This window comes from Mesoplodon bidens, assembly GCF_964165515.1.
Source record: "Mesoplodon bidens genome assembly, chromosome: 19".
Taxonomy (NCBI): domain Eukaryota; kingdom Metazoa; phylum Chordata; class Mammalia; order Artiodactyla; family Ziphiidae; genus Mesoplodon; species Mesoplodon bidens.
The window spans coordinates 56279537-56304319 of NC_138179.1; the positions used below are offsets into that span (position 1 = coordinate 56279537).

The 24783-nt window shown below is 51.6% G+C and overlaps 1 protein-coding gene across 4 annotated transcripts; it reads left to right on the forward strand.

The window, feature by feature from the left end:
• Positions 1–5493: 5493 nt before the first annotated feature.
• On the forward strand, positions 5494–24279 carry MYCBPAP (MYCBP associated protein; the record flags this gene model as incomplete). 4 transcript variants are annotated; one of them, XM_081220402.1, is made up of 19 exons in its annotated part: positions 5494–5577; positions 11263–11390; positions 11988–12147; positions 12289–12392; positions 13177–13363; positions 13616–13722; positions 14251–14401; positions 15495–15610; positions 15696–15811; positions 16283–16394; positions 16941–17130; positions 17562–17749; positions 18552–18698; positions 19541–19957; positions 20372–20493; positions 21225–21340; positions 21813–21972; positions 22157–22313; positions 24118–24279. In XM_081220402.1, exons 1-19 carry the CDS (start codon positions 5535–5537, stop codon positions 24217–24219), a joined length of 2823 nt encoding a protein of 940 aa, XP_081076528.1. In that variant the 5' UTR covers positions 5494–5534. The 4 variants fall into 4 exon arrangements, with proteins under 4 accessions (XP_081076528.1, XP_081076527.1, XP_081076529.1 ...); XM_081220401.1 differs by having other exon boundaries at positions 21813–21961; positions 22143–22313; XM_081220403.1 differs by lacking the exon at positions 18552–18698 and having other exon boundaries at positions 21813–21961; positions 22143–22313.
• Between the last annotated feature and the right edge of the window lie 504 nt (positions 24280–24783).

Genomic DNA, 24783 nt, shown 5'->3' on the forward strand with positions numbered 1-24783 from the left:
CAGTTATATTTGAATTTCAGATAAAACAATGAATAAGTTTTGAATGAATAAGTTCATAGCAATGAAATATTGCATGGAACATAGTTATACTAAAAAACTATTTTTTTTATCTGAAATTCAAATTTAATCGGGCATTTTGTATTTTATCTGGTAACCCTAGATACAACCCTTAACTTCTGTGAAAGGAAAGAGTTTTTGAGTGGAATCATCTTTAATTCTCACAACTCCAGAAGTTAAGGGACCTGGCCCAAGGTCACCCAGCTGGAAAATTATTGAGCAGGGGTTCTAACTTGGGTGTGTCAAGTTTGGCATGCTCCACTAAAATGGAGCTCAGGATAAGCGGTACTCTACTTACTGAAAACATGGGAGTCCTGAGCTAACTTGGTAACCACAGAAGCTTTCATTGACTGAGAAGAAATATTGAAAAAGAGTTGGAGTATCAGATTTGAAAGTGTTTATATGACTCTGTCTATATTAATTTCCTATTGTTGCCATAACAAATTACCACAAACTTAGTGGCTTCAAACAACACAAATTTATTATAGTTCTGGAGGTCAGAAGTCTGAAATGGCTAAAATCAGGTGTGAGCAGAGCTGTGTTCCTCTGGGGGCTCTAGGACAGAATCGGTTCCTTGTCTTTTCCAGCTCCTAAAGGCTGCGGCCTTTCTTGGCTCATGGCCGTGTCACCTTGACCTCTGCTTCCATCATCACATCTCCTCTGACTCTGACCCTCCTGCCTCCCTCTTAGAAGGACCCTTTTGATTCCATTGGGACTATCTGGATAATTCACGATAATCTCCCCATCTCAAAATCCTTAATCACATCTGCAAAGTGCTTTTTGCCTTGTAAGGTAACAAATTCCCAGCTTCTGGCGATAAGGGTGTGGACATCTTTGGGGAGCCATTATTCTGCTCACTGCACTGTCTAAGAGAGAAATTATCTAGTGGGTTTGAGGGTTGTGGGCCTGAACTAGAACCCCTTTCATCTGTACAGTTTTCAGAGTACTTATACACTTTTTTTTGTTTTCTCGCAGTGATCCTGGGAAGTCAATGAAGACAGTGTTGAACCCCTTCTGCAAGGGAGTGGATGAGACTCAGAGGGGGAGGCATAGGGCCTGGGTTGCACAGCTTGAAAGAAACTCGGGCCCAGGGCTTTTGATTCAGCCTCTCCCGCCTCATCCTCCAGCAGCCCCAGTTCTAGGCCACGGGCCACTAGAACAGTGTCCTCACTGGTGGAATGGGGCAATTCTGCAGGTACCCCCACAATCTAGAGGATGAAGGCCCCAAGGTGAGCCGTTCCCTGGGCCCGGATCCTGTCCCTAGCAAGCAGCCTTCTCCTGATCAGGACAAGGAGAAAGGATGGGGGCTTGGGCAGAGAACCTTCCTTTTGGCGGAGAGCCTCAACCCAGAGCCCCAGAACTCGATGTCCACCCATCTCAGACACGTCCTTAACAGCAGCCCAAGCAGATGGTCCCAGGGCCTGCGATGAGACTCCCGCACGAGGAGGGAGCTCTGATTCTTAGGTAAGTCGTGCTGCAAACCTCCCAGGGATGTGTCACTGTGGTTTACGGTTTTGCCTTTGAGCGCTGCTGCTCTGGAGGAGCTAGGCTCTCTTCCTGTCCCACAGGTATTGGAAGGCAGCTACCATGAGCCCATTGACGTTTCTCTAGGTTTCCCCCATCCCTAGCCTCTACTGATGGCCTGCAGGTACCAGACACCACCCCAGGAACTGGGATACATCCCTGAATCTGCCAGGCAAGGCTGCTGCTCCCTTGGACCTTACGCTTTAGTGGGGCAGAGAGACAGACCATACAGAAATTGGGATAAGGATTCTAAGGATAGCAAAACAGGATGAGACATTAGAGGGTGAGCGCAGCCCTGTGAGACCAGCACTGTCCCACCCTAAAGAGGAGACGGATGGCCTAGGACGGGGCAACGCTGAGATGCAAACCCACGTTTTACTCTAAAGACCCCTTGCTCCTAACTCCTATTCTATGTGGCCTCCAAAACATTCCCCCTGTGTCCTGCCCCAGAAGGGAGGAAGAGCAATTTGAGCCTGGAGGTGGTGCCCGGGGTCTGAGCATCATTCCTGAAGCTGAAGTCAGTTCATCCTGGGAAGTGTCCAGCTGTGGCCTGACTTCAGGGCCAAGAAGTATGTGAGATTCCTGCTGCATGTTAGCTGAGCAAGTTTCTAGTGAGAAGGGGAGTGGTGTGATGAGTCGTTTAAGGGGGCAGCCAGATTTTAAGGGGAATGAGACAGATGTGGAGAGTGAGCCAGCTGTGTGGGGGGAGGGCCAGATGTAAGGATGGGGGTGATGCAGATGATAGGGGACACGGACAGGCGTGTATGTGGAGGTAAGACAGAAGCTTTAGGATGGACTAGGAGGCTGGAGACAGACCTGAAGCAGGTGAGCTAGATGCAAGGGTCTTCAGACAGACTTCTGTAGCCTCAGGCTTTGGGAGGATGGCTGTCCCTGGAAAGGGATGATGCAGCCTGTGAAGAAACACACTTTCTATTTAGGGAGGCTGTTTAGCCTCTGCAAAGAGTAGCTGCCCACAGGCCTGGCACCTGGCTGCATGGAAATAAAGAGACGTGAAGCAATAATTGATGTCATGTCCTCTATCAAACCAGCCACCTCATCCTCTCCGGGCTTGAGGAGATTGCTCAGAGCTGCCATGCTAGGAGGAGACTGCAGTGGCTACGTGACACTGTCCCCTGAACTTGTGCTTTATCCCCTCTGGGATTGCCTCCTGCTGTGTCCTCATGTGGAGTGCCTGCCGCCCGACCTGCCTGTTGAACTCTTGTCTTTAGCGGCCCACCTCAAATGCTACTCCCCTAAGAAGGCTCGCCTAGCACTTACATCCTGCCTTCCCCAAGTTGTGATTAATCCCTAGCCCGTGAGCACATACATTAGAGTTGGAAACCCACTTTCAGATGGCCCAACTCTTTTTCTAAGGCACCCTGAACTCAGCCCACCCCACGCCAGGGCCATGCGAGTGAACTTCAGGGAATCCCTGGAACTGAGTGCAAAATCATATGCAAAACCAAATGTGCAGATGAATGAATAAACAAAAGATGGTATACCTATACAATGAAATACTGTCCAACCATAAAAGGGAATGAAGTACTGACATGTGCCACAACACTGATGAACCTTTACATTATACCTAGTAAAAGTAGTCAGACACAAAAGGCCAAATATTGTACCATTCCATTTATAGGAAATATCCAGAATAGGCAAATCAAAAAAGACAGAAAAGTAAATAAGTGGTTGCCAGGGGCTGAGGGGTGGGGAGGAATGGGGAGTGACTGGATACAGGGTTTCTTTTGGGATGAGGAAAAAGTTCTGGAACTAGAAAATGGTGATGGTTACATGACATTGTGAATGTACTAAGTGCCACTGAATTGTGTTCATTAAAATGGTGAATTTTAGGGCTTCCCTGGTGGTGCAGTGGTTGAGAATCTGCCTGCCAATGCAAGGGACACAGGTTTGAGCCCTGGTCTGGGAGGATCCCACATGCCACGTAGCAACTAGCCCCGTGAGCCACAATTACTGAGCCTGCGCGTCTGGAGCCAGTGCTCCGCAGCAAGAGAGGCTGCGATAGTGAGAGGCCCGCGCACCGGGATGAGGAGTGGCCCCCACTTGCCACAGGTAGAGAAAGCCCTCGCACAGAAACCAACAGGCAACACAGCCATAAATAAATAAATAATTTTTTTTAAATGGTGAATTTTATGTTACATGTATTTTACCACAATTAAAAAGAAATCAAATGTACATTTCTGGGGAGAAGTTTCCTAGCTTTCATCAGATTCTCAAAAGGTTAACCAGCTCAGATCTGGTCCAATAACTTCATGATGAGGATGGTGATATGGAGACACAGAAAGGGGAGGCACCTGCCCAAGGTCACTCAGGGGCTGGTGGCAGAGCCCTGCCAGGTTGTGTACCTGCCTGACCACGCCCCTCCCCCGCTCCCTTCTCCCCTTGTCCTTTAACCTGCACCGTACCCTCCCTGAACAGCCCCCAGGCCTCTCTCCCACTCACAGCCAGGCTACCCACAAGCTGTGTAACTTCCCAAAGTTCCAAGACCTTCCGGAAGCTGAGTGCACGGATAAGAGTTTCATGAGTGTTTGCCTTGTTCGCTAGAGTGGACCCTAAGCTCCTAAGAACAAGAGGAGATGTTTACTTTCCTCCATATCTCAGAGTTCCAGTGGCAGCCATGGATGTGAACTGGTCCTACCTCCCTTCAAGAAAGCACTTGCTGTTCTCCTGCAAGGAGGGCAGTTAGCTGACAACCTCGGAATGAACATTATGAGGCATTATGACCTCCATTTTATGTGAGAAAACTGTAGCTCAGAGAGGTCAAGGGACTGGCCCAAGAACACACAGCCAGGAAACAGGGAAAGCTGACATTGGAATCCAGTTCTGTCCTGCTCTAGAGCCCCTTCATTATTCCACACACAGTTTCTGAGCCACTGCTATGTGCTAAACTTTGAGTTGGGATGGGGACAAAGGACAAGCCAGCCCTGCTCTCACAGCGTTTATATTCTCCCAGAGAGCTTGACAGCAGCCAACCACTTAAACAAACATAATAATTCCAGAATGCGTTAGGACTGGAAAAAAATATACTGGGTGCATTTATAAAGTTGAGATAACAGAGAAGGCTACTTTATTTAAGATTTTTTTATATTTATTTTATTTATTATTATTTATTTTTGGCTGCATTGGGTCTTCGTTGCCAGGCGTGGGCTTTCTCTAGTTGCAGCGAGCGGGGGCTACTCTTCGTTGCGGTTCGCGGGCTTCTCATTGCAGTGGCTTCTCTTACTGCAGAGCACAGGCTCTAAGCGCGTGGGCTTCACTAGCTGTGGCACATGGGCTCAGTAGTTGTGGCTCACAGGCTTAGTTGCTCCGCGGCATGTGGGATCTTCCGGGACCAGGGCTCCAACTCGTGTGCCCTGCATTGTCAGGCGGATTCTTAAACACTGCACCACCAGGGAAGCCCAAGAAGGCTACTTTAAACTGGGGGGTCAAGGGCGGCATCTCCAAGGACTGAAACAGACAGCGTGAGAAGGCCCCAAGTCCCCAAGTCGGGGTAAAAGCTTGGCTCGTCTGAGAACTGGTGGGCGGGGCAGGTCACCCGGCCCGTGTAGGGGACAAGCAGGGGCCACCGGGTAACTGAAGTCCATGGGGGGAATCAGGGGTTTTCCGCACCGCGTGAAAGGCTCGATCCTGTGGTGGCTGTGAGGAGGGGCCGAGGGACAGCGGGAGCCGGGCCGTGGTGGGCGTCGGGGGCAGCGGGAAACGGCCGAGAGGGTCGCGGAGCCCCTACTTGCTTCCTCGGTTTCTCTCCCCCGCCCCCGAGTCGCCTCTCCCCCGCCCCTCCCCCGCCCCTCCCCCGCCTGGCTCCGCCCCGCCCGCCTGGCTACTGACATGTCGGCGCCCGCCGGCGCCTCCTGTGACGTCACGATCCGGGTCTGGGGCGTTCTCAGGGTCAGCGCCAGGAGAGTGGCCGGCGGCTGGCGCGTGGGCGCGGCAAGATGAAAAAGGTGGTTTCCAAGCAGTCTCCGCCCAAGTTGTTCGGTGGGTGCGCGCCCCGGCTCGGGGCGCTGGTTGCTATGGACGCCCGGGCGGCCTCTGTTGGGCGGGCGCGCACGGGGGCGCGGGAACTGCCGCACAGCCCGGTTTTTCCGGGTCCCGGCGATGCAGGGCCACGCTCACAGCTCGGGCGGCACCCTGAAGTCTCTAAAGAAGGAGTCCCGCCTTAGAATACCTACAAACAGATTCTTGGAGGCCCCAGAGAGCGTGAAAGGTTGGCGCTGGCTGCCTTGGGAGCTCAGGAAAGCCAGACAGGGGCAAGGGGTTCTTGGGATTCACGACACGGGGCCTGGAGGATGGGGGTGACACCAGGATGGAGGTAAAGATCACGCGGGAATGGGGTACGGGACAAGGCGTGCCCTATACCTGTGTGTGGGCACTGTGCTGGGCAACAACGCTATCGGTGGTAACTGTGGGACCCCAGACCTCAGGAAACGGAGGAGGAGAAACCGATTAAGTATAAAGGCTGTGATATAGGAGCCCACAGCAATTAAGGGAGATCAGAGCACCTGACCCAAGCCTTGGATGGTGGAGTTAGGGGGGATAGTTTTCTGAAGAAGATGACATTTATGGCTAGTCAAAAAAAAAAAAAAAAAAAAAAAAAGCGATTTGCTTCTCCAAGTCTAGGGAGCAGCATCAGCTGAGGCATGGAACCGTGACACTGATGGCCAGGGCAGAGGTGGTGAGTGTGGAGAAGGGGAAAAGGAGCCAGAGGGGACTGCACAGGTGATCAGGGACCAGGCCACCAACTGGCTTTACATGCTAGGTCAGAAAGTCAGCATGCCGTTGCAGGCCTTGGGGAGACCCAGCCTCAGATCGTGGTACGAGCTCAGTGTGCGGAGGGGGCAGGCCTGGAGACAGTGGGGGTCCCTGGGGGGCCTGGAAAGATGCCTTTATTTAATGCTTCTTCATAGCATAAAAGTCCAATGGAGGCTACACTGAGAGGCTCTTTCATGATATACTTTTTAACAGTTAAGAAAGAGAGAGAGACAAATAGCTGGTCTTCTTTCCCAAGGGCAGTCAAGGGCTTTCCTAGGTACTGCCTCCTGCTTACCTAGTTTCTGGGGATCTTATCAGATGTGAACTTTCTGCTGTAAACAAATCAAGGAAAGATTTTTTTCATTGCATATTTATTTTTAATAAGAGGAAATTTAGTTTGTTAAATAGCCCTTGAGCCTACTGTATAGCACGGGGAACTACACTCAGTATTTTGTAATAAACCATAAGGAAAAAGAATCTGAAAAAGAATGAATTATATATATGTGTGTGTATAACTGAAACACTGTGTTGTACACCTGAAACTAGCACAACATTGTAAATCAACTATACTTCAGTAAAAATTTTTTAAAAATTAAAAAAAATCAGAAACACAATAATTTAAAAATAAATAAATAAATAGCCCTTCATTTAAGAACATGCATTAAGGTGAGGAAAGAAAGAAGCATGCAAGGTACCTTTCTCCTCCTAAATATCTTGGGGGAAGCTTCTAATGTAGTAGGCAATACTTCCTCCCCCTCCAATATAATAAAGTTAATCAACAACTGTACTCTTTCGCTGTGTTTCTCCAAAACCTCTGAATTATAGCAAAAAGGCAAGCAAATATTGTGACTTTAAACCTGTCTAGGGACCTGAGCCCTTTGACTCCTAGGTTTCTCCCTGCTGTTGTTGCTAAGAAACTGGGAAGACTCCCAACAGTACCAGACCCCTCTCCACCATCAGTTAAAGCTCAGCCCAGGTAGGGACAGCCCCTCCCTTGGTCCCCCCAGTGCAACTGTGAGGTCAGAATTTCCTGAAGACCTTAATCAACACTAATAAAGAACAACACTGAGATGAAATAAGAAGCAGAAAAAATAGACTCCAGGTTTCTTCTCCCTCCGTAGTTCCCCCCTCCCCCTCTGCCAACCCTGTCCCTCCCACCCTACCTGAGCACCTTGCTTCCAGCTGCCTGGGCTAGCTCCAGCAGAAGTGTCATCTGACTGCCCCATGCAAGGGGGCTGGTCTCTGACCCCCTCACAGCTGTCAGGACAAGGGCGAAGTGCCAGCTGTGTGGCTCACCAGGAACCCCACTCAGCTTGGGTTTCCAGACCAAAGAACTGGAAATAGCTGGCCCTGTACAGGTTCAGTAGTGAGACATACTTTGACCTGTGGAAACCTCCCACAGGCCCTGAAATGATCCCCACAGGATCATCCTTCCTTCCTGGCCTCCCCAACTTGTCTCTGCCCCTCCTGTCCACCTGGCTTACCCTCATAGGATGAGTCACGCTGAAATGCTGCTTTCATCAACTCACTCTTCTGAACCAAACCTCCTTCTTGCCGACGGAGGAAGATCAGATGCTTCAGACTTAGTTTACAAATCCATGATGCCCTGGTTTTCCTCTCATCCCCACTATCACCCCCACCTCCTCTACAGGCCTTCTGTGTCACCATGCCTCACATATGCCATGCTCAGCCCCGCCTCCACCTTTGCTCTGATTGTGATCTTCCCTGGAACACCTCTGTTTGCTCTTCTGCCTGTGCGAGGCCTTCTGGTCCTTCAAGGTCTAACTTAACTGGTGAAGCTGCCTCTGACCCCTGCGTCTGCCCTTCTGAGCCTTTCCTTAGAGCCCCAACTTTATGGTATACATCCATCTGTTCCTTCTTTGATGTGTAACCGAAGCTATTGTCTGTGCCACTAATTTAGGCTCTTAGGTTATGATTGGTGTGTATTAGTGTCTGCTGCATCTTTAGTTCCTCAAGAGAAGGAGCCATATCTTAACCTTTTATACCATTTTCTCTGTAATTTTTAGTACATAGAAGGTACTTGGTAAATATTCACATTCTCTAGGGGGAATTGAAGTTCAAAATGTCTATATCCTTTCTATGAATATTAACTAGAGCACACCATGCCCTGACTATACAGTAGCAGAGCCTGCACTGCACTACACTGAAGACAACCACCTGAGAAAAACCTCACACCAGAGTTGCACTGACTATTTCAGAAGTCTTCAGCAATGTTGAAGGTTTGTAAATTGACACATGGTAATTATGTGTAATTACACCCATCAGTAAAAAGCATATATCTGGAGATGTTTAATCCTTGAGAAGATTTAGAACCAGCCAGGGTGATGGACAGAGGAAGCAAATCTCTTGGAGAATATAAATAATACCAAAATATCTATAAAAGGGAACCTTCAACTAGTACCAATTCTTTCTTGGACTACCACCAACTTTGGTGACTGTGTAGAAGGGAGAGGGGAAGTAGAGATCAGAACCTGAGCTACCACCAACTTTGGTGACTGTGTAGAAGGGAGAGGGGAAGTAGAGATCAAAACCTAAGTCTGCAACTCCACACATGGCGAGGATGGGACCAGAACTCGCCGTCAAGCCATTTAGCCCCATGTGTGTTTGTGTGCACAGGGCCATGTGGCTTGACTGGTAGATGCTCCTGAGTTTCCGCTGACTCCATTGCTGAGGAGGTGGACTCTGGCCGATAGCAAAATTTAGAGTTATGTTTATTTTATTTTATTTTTAAATTTTATTTATTTATTTATTTATTTATGGCTGCGTTGGGTCTTTGTTGCTGCACGCGGGCTTTTTCTAGTTGCGGTGAGCGGGGGCTACTCTTCGTTGTGGTGCGCGGGCTTCTCATTGCGGTGGCTTCTCTTGTTGCGGAGCACGGGCTCTAGGTGCGCGGGCTTCAGTAGTTGTGGCACACGGGCTCTAGCTGTGGCTCGCGGGCTCTAGAGTACAGGCTCAGTAGTTGTGGCGCACGGGCTTAGTTGCTTTGCGGCATGTAGGATCTTCCCGGACCAGGGCTCGAACCTGTGTCCCCTGCATTGGCAGGCAGATTCTTAACCACTGAGCCACCAGAGAAGTCCCTAGAGTTATGTTTAGAATGATTCTGGCTTGGGTTGTTTTTTTTTTTTTTTGCCACTGAGTATGTGGGCATTTTCTAAAAAATAGTTTGATTTTGGTAACCAAAACACCTGCGTTGATGTTTTAATGATACTGCGTCTTAAAAATTAGAATACTGTGAGAAACAGTGGACAAAACCAAGTTGTGTTTTAAAGTCATTAAAGACAGTGCTTAGGTTGGTTTTCTCTTGATTATTTTGTGTAGGGCCTTATATCAAAGCTTTCTGAACCAGAGGGCAGCAGACAGGAGGATACCAGCCAGAGGAACGAGATGCATTTGAAACTGTTAACCCACCTCTGTGGAAGGAAGGCAGGGAACGTGTCCTCGTTGGGAAGAAACTTGCTTCCGCCCCATGCGTTCTCCGTACCGTGCTCTGGCATGGCGCATGGAAGATACAGGCTCAGATGGCTCCACTTTCCTCCAGGCCCATGAGCTACTTCCGCCAACCAGTTCACCACCGCAGTAGACTCCTAGATAATCTTGTGCTCAGTCTTGCACCCCCTAATCTGTTCTTTGCCATGTCACGGTCCACAGGCTAAAAACCGAAGTCCTTTGCATGGCTCACTAAGCTCTTAGTGATATGGCTCCTACTTTTCTCTCCAGACGCTGCTTCCTGCCTCCCACCTCGCTGCACTCCAGCTATTTAAAAACACATGCTTTGAGTTCCAGGCAGGTGCTCCATTCTCTCTTGCCTCTAAGCCTCTTCACGCTCTGCCCTTTGGAATTCCTGTTCTCCATTCTCTTTCCGTTGTCTCTCTTCATCCTTCAGCTGTCAGTCTAATTACCTCCTTAGGAAGCCCTCCCTGACCACCCCACACACCAGACTGGGGTCCCCTGGATGCTCCCATAGTCACCCTACTTCAGTCTGTTTGACAGTCTTGTCTCCCATGGGCATGTGCTCTTTGAAGCCGAAGACTTTGCCTTATATCCTCAAAACCTAGCACGGTGCCTGACATGTAGAAGATGCTTAAACAGTATTTGTTAAATGAAGAATGTGAAGTAAATGGTCAGTGGTAAACGTTCTGCTTTCCCCAGAGCATCTGAATTTTCATCAGTGTCTTAGGAAACTCAGTACCTTCACCCAGAAGAATGGATCGGAGGGTAAGAAAGCATCTCATCCAGTTGTCCCAAAGCACTGTGCATCAGAGCCACCTAGGGAGTTTTAAAAGCACAGGAGCCGGGCTTCCCTGGTGGCGCAGTGGTTGAGAGTCCGCCTGCCGATGCAGGGGACACGGGTTCGTGCCCCGGTCCGGGAAGATCCCACATGCCGCGGAGTGGCTAGGCCCGTGAGCCATGGCCGCTGAGCCTGTGCGTCCGGAGCCTGTGCTCCGCAACGGGAGAGGCCACAACAGTGAGAGGCCCGTGTACCGCAAAAAAAAAAAAAAAAAAAAAGCACAGGAGCCAGGAAGCTGTATTTGTAAAAACCCCAGGAGATTCTGAGACAGATACCTGACTAATATTTGGGAACCACTGATTTAGTCCAGCTTCCTCTTCTTACAAAAGAGAGGACTGAGACCAGAGAGATTAAGTGCTGTACGCAAGGTTGTCCAGCTTATAAGTAGCACAGCCGGGCATGGAATGTCTTCCGATCTCAGTTCCAGCTACAGAAGCCTCGGTCACTGTGGTGGCGGGGGGGACCTACAAGAGAGGACTCCTGTCACCCCAGCAACATGCTGCCCAGGCCACTGTCCATCCAGGTGGCTGGCTTTGCACCCCCCCCCATGAAGTCTCATATATATCTATTTTTAAGCACTTGAACTTTCTGCTCCTCTTCAGAAAAGAAGCGGGCGAAGGTACCTGAACAGCCCACACCCCCCATTCAGGAAGAACCTGAATCTGCTAGCAATGTCCTACAAGGAGATGACATTCTTGCCTTAGCCATTAAGAAGGAAGACTTGAGGAAGGTAAGGATGAAGTCCAGGGATCCCTTCCGGCAGGAACTTCTCCTTGCCCCCTGGGCTGTCTAGAACTTCAACCATGTCCATTGTCAGTCCACTGCCTCCCTACTCGGAGGGAGTGTCTAATTCGATGGAAAAATCCATCAGACATAAATCTGTTCACTTTTGCATCTAAAGGAATTTACCATGTTGTTTGTTTAACATTTCTAAGATTCATATAGAACCACGGGGAAGAGAGAATGAAGTAATTTGCTTCCCATAGAGGCAAGTGCTGCCATCCCCATTTCACATGAGGCAAAATGAGTTTAAGAAGCAAAGTTACAGATGTGGATAACCCCCTGCTTTCCCTGGGAGAGTCAGCCACTTCTCACCTGAACTATCTGGAGGCATGAGATGCTATTTTTTTTTTCCAGGATGTTGCTAAGCGTCATAGCTGTTACGCAGGCATTTCCTCGACAGAACATATGGACACAGATCTAGAGATCTAGAGAAGCAGATTTGTCCGCCTTCAGGAATTCCACCAAGAATTAGGACAGAGGAGAAGGGTGGTGTTTTTCCTCCTCCTGATCTCATGCGGAATCTCCTCGTTTTATTTCTTTTTAGCAACATATGCCTCGCCTTACTGAAACAGAAGATAAACCTGCAATTACCCAGAAACTTATCATCCGTAAACTCAAACCCAAGGATCATAGGAAGAAGGTCTGCCACTTAGTAGCACATCCTGCTACTCCAGATGCAGCCACGAAGCCCCTGGACTATTCTGGTATGCCCTGCCTTGGCCCTGGCATCTGAATTCATGGGTCTTCCTGGAGAGATTGCCAGGTCCTCATCAGAGAGTAGCCTCTTGAATCGTTTATACCAGCTGGCTGTAGCTTACCTTCCCCCATCTTCTTTTTACCCCCAGGGCCAGGTGACATCCTCCACGGCAGTGACCAGATCCTGCCCCACCACATCCTGGGGAGTCTCCAGGACTTGAAGAGAATTGCAGTTGCTCGAGGGAACACCCAGGTTCGTTTGTACAGAGCTGCCTGGGGGAGAGAAGTCCCTGATGTCACTGTGGTCTTACCACCCGGCAGAGTCCAGCAGGACTGGAGTTACAGAGAGAGTCCAGGCTCTGGGCCCCAGGATCTGAGGTGATAGGTGACCCTTCCCCCCAAATAATGAAGCCAACATAGGCTAGCTTCAGCTGAAGTCAGGAATTCTCTGTAAGGAGACAGAAGCGCCTTGAACCCCGAGGCGAGGGTGTGTGTGGCTCCCGTCAGACTGGGCCCACGCTCCCTCGTTGCCCTCTGCCCCTCTGTGCCCGGCTTTATCTCCCCTTCTCGAAAGACTGGCCTGCTCTCCTCCTCGGTCCACGTGGTGCAGGAAGGTGGCTCCCCACAGCTCCCAGGGCCACATGGAGAGTCTGCCTGTCTTTCAGTTTCTTTAATTCTCTGGTTCCAGGCAAAGGATCTCTGACTGGTCAGGTGCTAAGAGGCCTGGGGTCCAATAAAAATGGCTCAGTCGTGCAGCAGGTGGGGGTGTCAACACCAGCTGTGAGCAGGACGGACACATTAAAGGACGTTGACCACAGTCTGAGAACGAGCGTTCCCATTCTAGGCGACAGGGGACCGACAGCAGCTTCCGGGCCCCCCTTGTTCTGCGATTTGCTTTCTGTCACTTGCTACCTTGGGGCCCTGGAGAGGAGGGACTCAGCAGAGCGGGAAGACAGCAGGGGTTTAGGCCTGGAGAAGTCTGCTCCGCCCGGTTCAACGCCTTCCCCTGCCCTCCACACTCACGTTGCTCTTTTCAGCTGGCTGAGCGGATCCACACCCCACCCTGTCTGATGACCCTCATCTCAGCTAAACAAGAGCCGAAGCAGGAAGCCCCAAAAGAAGAGAAAGCACATCCGCCCTGGGCCCCACCTCTTCAGCACAACTTTCTGAAAAACTGGCAGCGCAACATAGCCCTTCGGAAGAAGCAGCAGGAAACCCTCAGTGGTGAGCAGAGCGGACAGGGCTCCTGCCTGGCCTCATATGGCATCAAGGCTCTGCTGCTGTGTTTTTTCCTCTCCCTCCACCTCCAGAACCTGGATTCGGGCTGATCACGTTTGTGCTGAGTACTCCCAAGTGCTTCTTGCCCTTAGTGGGTCGTGAAATCAGCCCAGTGACTGGAGCTGATCAGTGCAGAGAGCTCGGGCCCCTGTTTCTTCTGATTTGGTGGCGGGACTGCATTCTTGGCTCTCTTGCTAGAACGGCTGAAGAAGCCAGTCGGCGAGCTGCTGATGCACACAGGGGAGACCTACAGAAAGATCCAGGAGGAACGGGAGCTCCTTGACCGAACACTGCCTGATGGGAAGGTAAGGACAGCATTCCCAGGTACCCTGTGGGAGGGGTCTGGACAGCTGGGAACAAAAAAAAAATCTATCCAGTGCAAAGCATTGTTAAGCCCTCAAGGTCTTTACTAAATTCTATTATTGATCCTATTACTGATCATTCAGGGACTGGCCAGGTAAGTAATTCAGCCTGTGGTGGTCAATGTTAGTTTGAGGAGAAAGATACCACTGGCACTAAGTTATTAGAATAGTCTTCGTCTTAGTGTTGTCTCCTAAAAGCTGAGGCTCCACCTTTCAGTCGCCCCAGGGTGCCATGTTGTATTCTGGTATGTCAGTACCTAGAACAACCCGCCCTGGCTGGAGCCAGGTAAATGAACAACAGGGCAGCCTGCAAATAAGAAAGTGGGTGCTTCTCTCCTGCTCTCAGGCAGGGCAGTGCAGATCCCCCAGAGGGAGCATCTGTAGTCTGTGGAGCTCTTGTCTTCACAGGCTCCCCACCAGCCTCTCTCCAAGGTGCTCAGGTGGTCTGACTCATCTGTCCTCCATCACCAGGGCTGTGAATTGACCAGTGGGTTCTGGAGTCAACCGGAATACTTGGGAGATGAAATGATGGGTCTGGTAATGACGAAGACAAAAACTCAGCGTGGCCTCGTGGAACCAATCACTCACGTCAGGAAGCCCCGCTCCATCCAGGTGGAGATGGGTGAGGACCGGGCTCTAAATGTGACCGGCTAGGGGTGAAAGATCAGGGCTCTCTTCAGTAAGACCGCGGTAGCAGTGGTGGGAGGAACAGGCAGAAGCCTGGGCTCTAGGGCGGTGCTGTCCTTACTGCAGCTGAGCCACCGTGGCTGCTGAGCACCTGGAATGTGGCTGGTCTGAACTGAGATGTGCTGTAAGTGTAAGCATTGCACTGGGTTTCAAAGATCAGTTCGAAAAAATAGATTTTATTAATAATTTTTGTATTGATTATGTGTTGAAATAAGATTTTTAATATATTGGGTTAAACTATATTATTAAAATTAATTCCATCTTTTTTTAATCTTTTTAAACGTGGCATCTGGAAAATTTTAAATTACATATACATGGCTTGCATTTGTGGTTTGCATCATATTTCTAATGGGCAGCACTGCTTTAAAGGCTGCCAGACTGTCTGGGTTCAGATCCCAGCTGTGTTGAGTTTGTGAACACCAGCGAGTTATTTAACCTCTCTGGTCCTCAGTTTCCCTATCTGTTAAATACTCATGGGGGCTTCCCTGGTGGCGCAGTGGTTGAGAGTCCGCCTGCCGATGCGGGGGACACGGGTTCGTGCCCCGGTCCGGGAAGATCCCACATGCCGTGGAGCGGCTGGGCCCGTGAGCCATGGCCGCTGGGCCTGCGCGTCCGGAGCCTGTGCTCCGCCACGGGAGAGGCCGCAGCAGTGAGAGGCCCGTGTACCGCAAAAAAAAAAAAAAAAAAAAAAAAAGTACTCATGGGGTTGTGAGAGGGTTAAATGAGACATGATGTGTATGAAGAGGTTCTGGCCCATTGTTAAACACTCAATAAAAGGTAGCTGCTGTTGTTACTTTTATTATAATCCAAAGATTTGGCGGTTGGAACTAATTTTGCAGGAGTCCTGCGCACGGCTGCTGAGGCGGTGGGCGTGGGACCAGAAGGAGGGGAGCCCAGCTCACAGGGAAGCTGTGTTTTCAGCTCTTCCAGAAACGGTGCTGGGATGGGCACTCTCAGAGCCCTTGAAAGTGGTTGGGGAAGGGGCCGTGGCAGCAGCCTGTGCTGAGGGTCCTTGGACTCTGCTCTAGGATGGCCAGCCCAGAAGGATGCTTGGTACCGCTACACCTGGGATCGGAGTCTGTTTCTGATCTACCGACGCAAGGAACTACAGAGCGTCATGGCAGAGCTGGATTTTAGCCAGCAGGTTGGTAGTCTGTGCCTAGTCTGAAGCCCCTCAGGGTGGTGCCCGTCTTCAGTCAGCTAACCTTTCCTTTCTCTGTCTCTCTGAGGATATTGATGGCCTGGAGGTGGTGGGCAAAGGGCGGCCTTTCTCCACTGTTATGGTGGAAGACTATTCAGTGTTTGAAAGGAGTCAGGAAAGCTCCTCTGAAGACACAGTGCACTTGTGAGTTGGGCCTGGGCCCTAGGGAGAGCGGTTGGAGAGTGTGGCTTCCCCAGCACCTTCAAGCATTGTAGGGCAAGCTTCCCTCCCTGAAATCAGGGTGCCTCCATCCCAGCCTCTCGCTAGTGGCTGTCACCCCCTCCTTTAGCCCATTCGAAGGAACACCTGTGCTCACTTTACTATTGCCATCTGTTCTCTTCCAGCAACCAACTCCTAGTGGAGATTTCCTAGACATTCCTTTGCTCATAAATGGGGCCCCTCCAGACTCTCCCAGTGCTGAGCAGCTCTGCATGAAGAGTCTCTTTATGTCCAAGGACCTCCCACTACAGGAACGGAGCAGGATGGAGCCGATGATGCTCCACTGGAGGGCAGAGCCGGGCACATCTCCAGATTTTCTGGCAACCATTTCCGTGGGCTCCATGTGGCAAGACTGTGGCAGACTCAGGGAAAATAAGTCATTGCTTTTTCTTACAGAGACTTATTGGCCAGTGACCCTGATGTGGTCCCTATGCCTATTCTTGGCCCTTCTCTGCTGTTCTGTGGGAAGCCAGCTTGCTGGATCCGAGGCAGTAACCCAGAGGACAAGGTAAAACTGCCCTCACCCTCACCCACCTGCTGGAAGGGCCTCCCTCGTGGGGCAGTCACAGGGTGGCTGTGGCAGTCACAAGGAGCCTGCACAGTCTCCTGTTTGAGTTTTTATCTGGTCATGCTTTCAGTGTATGTCTGAAAATGGTAACAGCAACGCTAACTTGAGCAAGAATAAAGTCACAAGGCTGAAAAGAGACTGTCACAAGGCTGAAAAGAGAGTGTCACAAGCCACCCAGTTTGTACCTTGTCCCAAACATGTAAATTAGCAAACCTTCTCAAACAGGTATGGCTTTAAGAAGGTTCTAAAATATTCTTCAGATGCTAAGGAACGGAAATGTTTTTAAAAATCTGTTTTATCTCCTCTCCTTACTGCTGATGGCAGGGACAGCCACTTTTGGGGTATGATACCTATCTGTTTGAGAGTGGCCAGGCCCAGGAGCCTTCCAGTGCCAAACCCGGAAAAGCCCCGGCAAACCAGGCTGAGTTGGTCACCCTAGGCCAGGACCTCCCACAGAGACATCTCTCATGCCTCTTCTCTCCCCAGAGGCACGTTGGGATTGCTGTCCACTTGACCTTTGAAACTCTAGAAGGGGAGAAAGCATCTTCAGAACTGACCGTGGTCAATAATGGCACAGTGGCCATTTGGTATGACTGGCGACGGAGGTCCCAGCTGGACCCTTTCCAAGACCTGAAGAGGAATAGGATGCAGCGGTTTTACTTCAACAATCGGGAAGGTACCTGGGAGAAGCTGCCCCTCTCACCCCTCCCGCAGCCAAAGTCTAGCTAATGCCCAGCTCTTGCAAGTGTGAGCCCCTCTTCCCGCCTGTCCCTCCCATCCTGTGAAGTGTGTTGTTGCCTAACTGTCAGCTGGGGGAACGGTGGAACGCTTGAGAACACAGGGGAGTGAGCCACCTGTGGGAAGCAGAACATTCTAGATGTTCAGTTACCCATATGCACGGGCCTGAGGCTGGGACGACCACCTGTCCCTCTTGCCTGGGACATTCCCGGTTTTAGCAATGAAAGTCCCACATCCCAAGAAAGCCCTCAGTCCTACGCAAGCTGGGACAGTTGGTCACCCTAACCAGGGCTTAGTTAACTTTATACATGCAGGCTTGGGGCTCAGTGGCTTCTACTTGGTGAAAACCTCTTTCTCTGTCCCTCTCAGGTGTGATTCTGCCTGGAGAAACTAGAAACTTTACCTTCCTCTTTAAGTCTTTGAATGCTGGGATCTTCAGGGAGTGTTGGGAGTTTGGAACCCACCCCACCCTGTTAGGAGGTGCTCTCCTGCAGGTCAATCTCCATGCAGTCTCCCTGACCCAGGACATTTTTAGGGATGAGAGGAAGTTATTGGAGGTAAGGGACCCGGGATCTTGGCCCCTGTGGACACTAGGTAGGTTAACCTAATGTTCTTCCTGGCACTGCCTGCAGGGATCTTGTTTCTCCCAGCCCAAGAGGTGAATTTTTCAAAAACACACTCTTGCTCAAAACACACTCCTCAGGGCTTTGTGATCTAAAAGATGGGTGGGCAGGCAAGAGAAGGGGCAGCTTTGAGCTTCACCATGCTGGGCCCTACTGCATTAGAAAGAAATGAGACTGGGCCTTAAGATGCGGACTGCATGGCAGTACTTATCCGAGTACAAACACAACGCATGACCCTCTGCACCGGTACTGTATCTGTTCACTGTCGTCTGGTCCTATCCAGTGGAATTGCATTTAACTGGCATGACTTCAAAACCAGGCAAAACCAGAGGGAACAATTTCACTCGTGGGGCCGGCACCCAGGAGTACAAACACAACGGGAACTGGGAATCCGCCGGCCCCAGTCCATCTCAGAGCCTGGCCATCTGGTGCTGTGCTCTGTGGGACTCTGGAGAAAGCTGTGCTTTTTTATTCATCGTGGCCCCCAGACACAAGCCAGCTACTTCAGCTGGGGCTCAGCCCTTGGTGAACAAAGGTGATTTTGACAAATGTTATGTCTGCTTTACTTGCTGACTATAGGACCAGCCTTTCTCACAAGATGCCCCTCTACTATTTCTGTGACACTGACCATGTGGCCAAGCCACGTTCTCAACAGGGCCCAAACCGTGTGGCCCCAAGGATGTCACATGCGTTTTGAGAGCCTGAGCTGCCGCTAATGCCACCTTCCCTTCCTCAGAACAAGCTGGCTTCCCACGAAGCAGTCACCATCGTGGAGAGCATGCTGCAGGAGCTGCTGAGGGGGATCCTGACCCCGGAGCGTGCACAGTCACCTGTGGACGCCTATCTCACTGAGGAGGACTTGTTCCACCATAGGAATCCTCGGGTACAGGCCCAGCGCTGGCCCCTGCCCCTCGTGCGTGCCCCGGGAGAAAGTAATAGCAAACCCTTTGATGTGCCAGGACCTGTTCTTAGCATCTCCCATGAGTAACTCAGTTTCTCCGCAGTAGTCCTGTGAGATGGGTACTATTTTTTTTTTAAAGACACCAATTGTACTTGAACATTTGTTACTTTTTTAAAAAATTAATTAATTTGTTTATTTTTTTATTTTTGGCTGTGTTGGGTCTTCGTTTCTGTGTGAGGGCTTTCTCTAGTTGCGGCGAGCGGGGGCTACTCTTCATCGCGGTGCGGGGGCCTCCCACTATCGCGGCCTCTCTTGTTGCGGAGCACAGGCTCCAGACACGCAGGCTCAGTAACTGTGGCTCACGGGCCTAGTTGCTCCGCGGCATGTGGGATCTTCCCAGACCAGGGCTCGAACCCGTGTCCCCTACATCAGCAGGCAGATTCTCAACCACTGCACCACCAGGGAAGCCCAATGGGTACTATTTATATCCTCATTTTATATGGGAGAAACTGAGGTCCAGGGAGCTTAAGTAATTTGCGCAAGATAACTTAGCTAGTATGAGTGGATGCTTGGTGATAACAGAGCTTCAAAAACGTTTTAATTCAAACTCAATCTTCCTTGGAAGCCCAAATGTATAAAGAGCTTTAAGTTGGAGATGCTTAGGTTGAAAGGGAAGTGGGGAGCCCCTCTGGGCGCAGCAGCTCCTGCCAGCCTCCTCCACCGGCGCTCTCGAGGGCACGGGAAGCTGGAACAGGCTGGCTCGGGCTCTGGGTCCCCCATGTTGCAGCCTCCCCATCACGTGTCTTCCCTTGCCTCTGCTGCAGCTGCATTACCAGCACCAAGTGGTGCAAAACCTGCACAGACTGTGGTGCCAGTACACCGTCCTACCCCCTAAGGCTGAGGAGGCCAGGCCGGGCGAGGAGGAGCACCTCAGTCCCAGGGCCCAGGTTGCTGCGGCCCCGTCAGCCTATTGGGAGGAGGCCTCGATGAAGGTCAAGTCTTCTGTGCACCTTAAGAGCCCAGCGTTGGACCCCCAACCGCCCCGGCAGGAGAGTGAGGCCCTCAGGGACTCCCGAGATCCCGTTGGGTCCCAGAAGACTGGTCTGGGCTCTCAGCGGAAGAGCATCATGGAGGAGATTCTGGTAGAGGGGAGCCCAGACCTGCAGAGTGTCCGGAGCTCCCGGCAGCTGGACGGCCTTCCCCCACCAGAGTGGAGCCTCTGCCTGGAGGACTTCAGAAAGGTGCCTCCCCAGCCCTGGGGGGTTGGTGGAGAAGGGCCCAGGCATAGCCAGGTGCCGGTGCTTCTGGCCTGAGCTGCCCCAGCTCAGGGGCAGCCTTCTAAGGGCCTTAAACAACCTTCTAAGGGCCCGGAGAGAGTAATCCCTTGGTCATCTCTCTTTATCTCGGGTGCCTAGGCCACTGTGGTGCAGGAGGGGCTCCTTCTCTGACCCTGGCAAACCTTGGAAAGGGGTTCATGGGTACAGATTTCTGAGGGAGGGCCCAGGCTCCCCCAGAAGGCACCCAGACAGAATCCCCATGGCTGCATCCCCTCCGGGCCACCTGCCCTTACCACACCACACCTCTTAGTAGAGGACACAGGAGCCCCCGGTGTCCTGGGCAGAACGGTTGCCCATATGGTACCTCTGACCGGCCAGGTAGTGATGGCACTCCCCGAGGAGAGCCAGAGAGAAGACGCCCTAATCAGGCTCAACAAAGCGGCCCTGGAGCTGCGTCAGGAACCGCGGCCGTTGCAGTCAGACTTCCTGCACCAGATGTGGTAGGTACCGCCACCAGGAGAGCTGCTCCCATCCCTTCCCCTGTGCGGCATGTGGCCAGGGGTTCTGGGCAAAGCAGTCCCAGGACTCAAGGGGCCTGAGCTCTCTTGGAGATCAGGTTGCTGAAAGATGCTGCACACACTCTATGGTCTGGCAGCTGCTGCAGCAGCCCCTACAGCTGCTCTCCCTGTGCCAGCTGCCCTCTGGGGAGGAGTCACAGCAGAGAAAGCACCCAGACCTCTTCCCCCTTCTTCCCTCGTTCCTTCTCAATGAGCAGAGGAGACAGAAGAGGGCAGTGAGAAGAGGACCTATTCCATGGAAAGCCTCACTTGGTTGCCAGTCTTCCCATCGCCTGTTTGCAACTTGCTTGGATAGGCCTGGGGGGTCCTTTGCAAGGCCCTCAGAACACACCCCCAGGAGCCTTGTCCTGGAAATCTTTTGCAAGTCTAGCCCCTCCAGTGGGACTGGATCCAGTTCTAGCCATGGTTTCAAGATGGAGTTAGTTCAAGATTGATCTAACCTTATCCTTGGGCCACTTTTTCTCGGCTACCACCGAGGGAAGCCAGATCCCCATCCCAGCACTTGCATGGGTGCCAGTGAGGGTGCTGGCTGGACAGAGGCATGGTGCTTCTGTGGCAGTTCCTGGCACCAGTGTCTTGGAAGGACCAAGCCTCTACAGGTTCAAGGGCAAATGAGGGATGACGGCTTTTCTCCAATATATCTTGCTCTCTAGTTTGCAACTCTGGCGAGATGTGATCGACAGCCTGGTAAGCCGTTCCCTGTGGCTGAGGGCTCTGCTGGGCCTGCCTGAGAAGGAGAGCATCTACTTGCACGTGCCAGAAAAGCAAGGTCAGACACTGTGCAGCCACACCTCCGCCTAGTCTTTCCCATCCCTCTGCCCGGCGGCAGTGGCGCCTCAGCCATCTGTACGCTTCTGGTGGAACCTCTGTTAGGTTGGTCCATGGGGTAGGCCTCTTGCTACCTTTTTATCTGCTGCCAGAATTTGGGACCTAGAAACAACCCTAACAGTCACCTTAGTTCAGTCCCCACGTTTTACAGGTGGAGTCCCAGAAAGGCAAGATGACTTGCCATCCCGTATGTGGGGAAATGGTGGAGCTGGGACTAGCGCCTGGGCCTCTCACCCCTGCCCTACAGTCCTCTTCCACAAGGTCATGCACCTGAACCAGGGCCTTGCTCCCAGTCTGTGGGGATTCTCTCCAACAGCTAGAGCCCTGCTGGCCCAGGGCCCATTGCTGTCCCAGTTCCTGCCTGTGGGGGCAGCTAGGCCACAGGCCATTTGTCTTCCGTTCACCTCCCTCAGATCGAAAGTCACCTCATGTCACAGAAGTGAAGGTGACTTCCGGGCGAGTGGGGAAGGAGGACCGGAAAGGGCCATCTCAAAAAAAGAAGCAGTTGGGAATCAAAAACAAAGATGATAAAAAAGGAGCCAAGCTGCCACCTGGGAAAGAGGCAGGTAGCACGTTGTCTGGGCCTGGGGGGCGCGGGCTGGGGAAGGGATAGGAGGGGCTGCGGAAGGTGGGCAGTCACTCCAGCGTGATGCCCCTGCTCCCCACTCAGCTGCTCTTGAGAAAGTCCTGGACCTCCCTCAGGAGCTACTGAAGGCTGGGCATGTCTCTGTCTCTCCAAGCAGGACCGTTTCGACAGCAAGAAGCACAAAGCAAAGGATGACAAGAAACCGCTGAAATCTACAAGTCGGCACAGGCTTTCCTTGGAAGACCCTGCCCCCGACAGCATCATCCCGTCTCAGGAACCCATAGATCCCCTGGTCATGGAGAAATACACCCAGAGGCTGCATACTGAGGTGAGGGCAAGAGCCTGGCACTCAGCCCTCCCCTCACTCACACCTGCCCTGCATACCTTCCTCCACTCCCTGGCTCCCTCATTCATTCTGTTTATCCCACAAACAATAAGCGCCTGCTGCACTGTGGTGGAAGCAGAGCTGCCCTTGTGAAAGGCATCCTAGTGTTCAAGACAGACCTCATGAATAAGTAACACCTCTGGTACGTTAGGTGATGAGCGCTATGGGAAAAAGAGAGAGACCAGGGCTGGGGGATGGGGAAGCCCCGGGTGGGGGTAGGTGGGCCTCATTGGAAGGTGACATCAAACAAAGACTTGAAGGGAAGGGAAGCGTGGCCATGTTGACATCTAGGAAGAGTGCTGTGGGCAGAAGAGGGAGTGAGCCAGGAGGACAGAAGGCAGAGAGTCCACCAAGAGGGAGCGGGTCACGTGGGGCTTTGTAGGCCATTGTGAAGACACAGTGTCTTGAACTGAGGAGTGATGTGGTCTGACTCATGCTTTAGAAGATCACTCCGGCTGCCCTTTGGAAACAGATTCTAGGGGGACAGAGCAGAAGCCTTTTCCTTCCTGCTGCTCCCACTTCTCTGTGTTCGGTGCGTCTTGGCAGATGTGTTCCTTGGGTGAGCACCATGCAGAGTGAATTTCCAGCAAGTGTAAGGGTTTTGAAACGCTGGAGAGACTTTTTAAAATGTGTTCTTAAGCAGTAGGTCCTTAGGGATTGACCTGTGTGTTGTGTTCTGTTCTTTGTCATTGTTGTTGGTTTTGGAGGGGAAAGCCCTGTTTGATATATCAAGGAGTCTAATGGCGATGCTTTGTCTTCCTCTGGTGTGGACAGCTGGGTAGCCGAGATTGTATTGTGCATTGCGCTAACACTCAGATCACATTTAATCAGAAGCTCCATTTGCTGTTGGTGACATCACTGAGATTTGTGGATTTCCTTGGGGTCTAGAAAGTAATCATAGGGCTCTGAGGACCCATGGGGTAGTCTCTTACTTGGATTTTTGAAATTAAGAATCAACTTGCTGAGGCTTGTGTGGTCCAGCTCCACCACAGGGTACAGTCTTGGAGACATTTCAGTATGTGGATCTGTGATCTTACTGGAAGGAAAGTTGGTCTCCAGGACGCCAGGATAGAATTGGGTCACCCCAAGGGACTAAATGGGCACTGCTCCCTGGGCCTCCCTGGAATTGCCCCTTTAACCACTCTAGGCTCTAATGTCCCCATATGTCCAAGGGGCAGTGCAGGATTACCACCCCAGACTGGTTCAAAAAATAAAACTGGGACTTCCCTGGTGGCACAGTGGTTAAGAATCCACCTGCTAATGCAGGGGACACGGGTTCAATCCCTGGTCTGGGAAGATCCCACATGCCGCGAAGCAACTAAGCCCGTGTGCCACACTACTGAGCCTGCACTCTGGAGCCCGTGAGCCACAACTACTGAGCCCGTGTGCCGCACCTACTGAAGCCTGTGCACCTAGAGCCCGTGCTCTGCAATAAGAGAAGCCACCACAATGACAAGCCCACGCACTGCAACGAAGAGTAGCCCCTGCTTGCCGCAACTAGGGCAAGCCCATGTGCAGCAACGAAGACCCAACGCAGCAAAAAAAAAAAAAAAAAAAAACCTATTTGCAAAAACAAAAGTCCTACAGAAAATTTAGTTTTATCTACACAACTTTAGTTGTCTCCCCTCTCCAGCTGTCCCTCTTGTGTAGATGTGTCCATCCATCTCGCAGCATGGGGGATGCTCCCTTGTGCAGGTGCTTTCCAGAGAGTGAACCTTTGCCTGTGATGTTCATCCCATTCTTCCAGGTCTATGGGCTGCTGGATGCCCTGGTGACTGACCTACTGGTCCTGGCTGATGAGCTCAGCCCCAAAGAGAACGTCAAGGAGCCTTTGCGTCTCTGCACCTGACTTGCATGTCTGAGCTGCCTTCTGCGAAACTGCTTAACAAACAAATCAATAAAGAACCTTTAGGTTCCTACCACTTCCCTTATGCCTCCATGTCTTGAATGTCAGATCTTTTTTTTTTTTCTTTGCGGTACGCAGGCCTCTCACTGTTGTGGCCTCTCCCATTGCGGAGCACAGGCTCCGGATGCGCAGGCTAGGCCATGGCTCACGGGCCCAGCCGCTCCGCGGCATGTGGGACCTTCCCGGACCGGGGCACGAACCCGCTTCCCCTGCATCGGCAGGCGGACTCCCAACCACTGCGCCACCAGGGAAGCCCTTGAATGTCAGATCTTGATGAAGTCAGCTCCTGGTCCTCCCATGTCCCACCTGCCCTTGGATTCCCCTCCTCCCCATTCCTGGAGCCATCCAACAGGAGGAGAGAGAAACACAGCTGGGGCGGGTGATGTGTGGGATGAGGACTGGAAGAGCAAATTGGCAGCAGGACAAGGAATGAAGCAGGTGACAGGACAGAGAGCATCACCCCTCGTAGCCCCTGCCTCTGGCCTTTGTTGACCCACACTTTTGGGG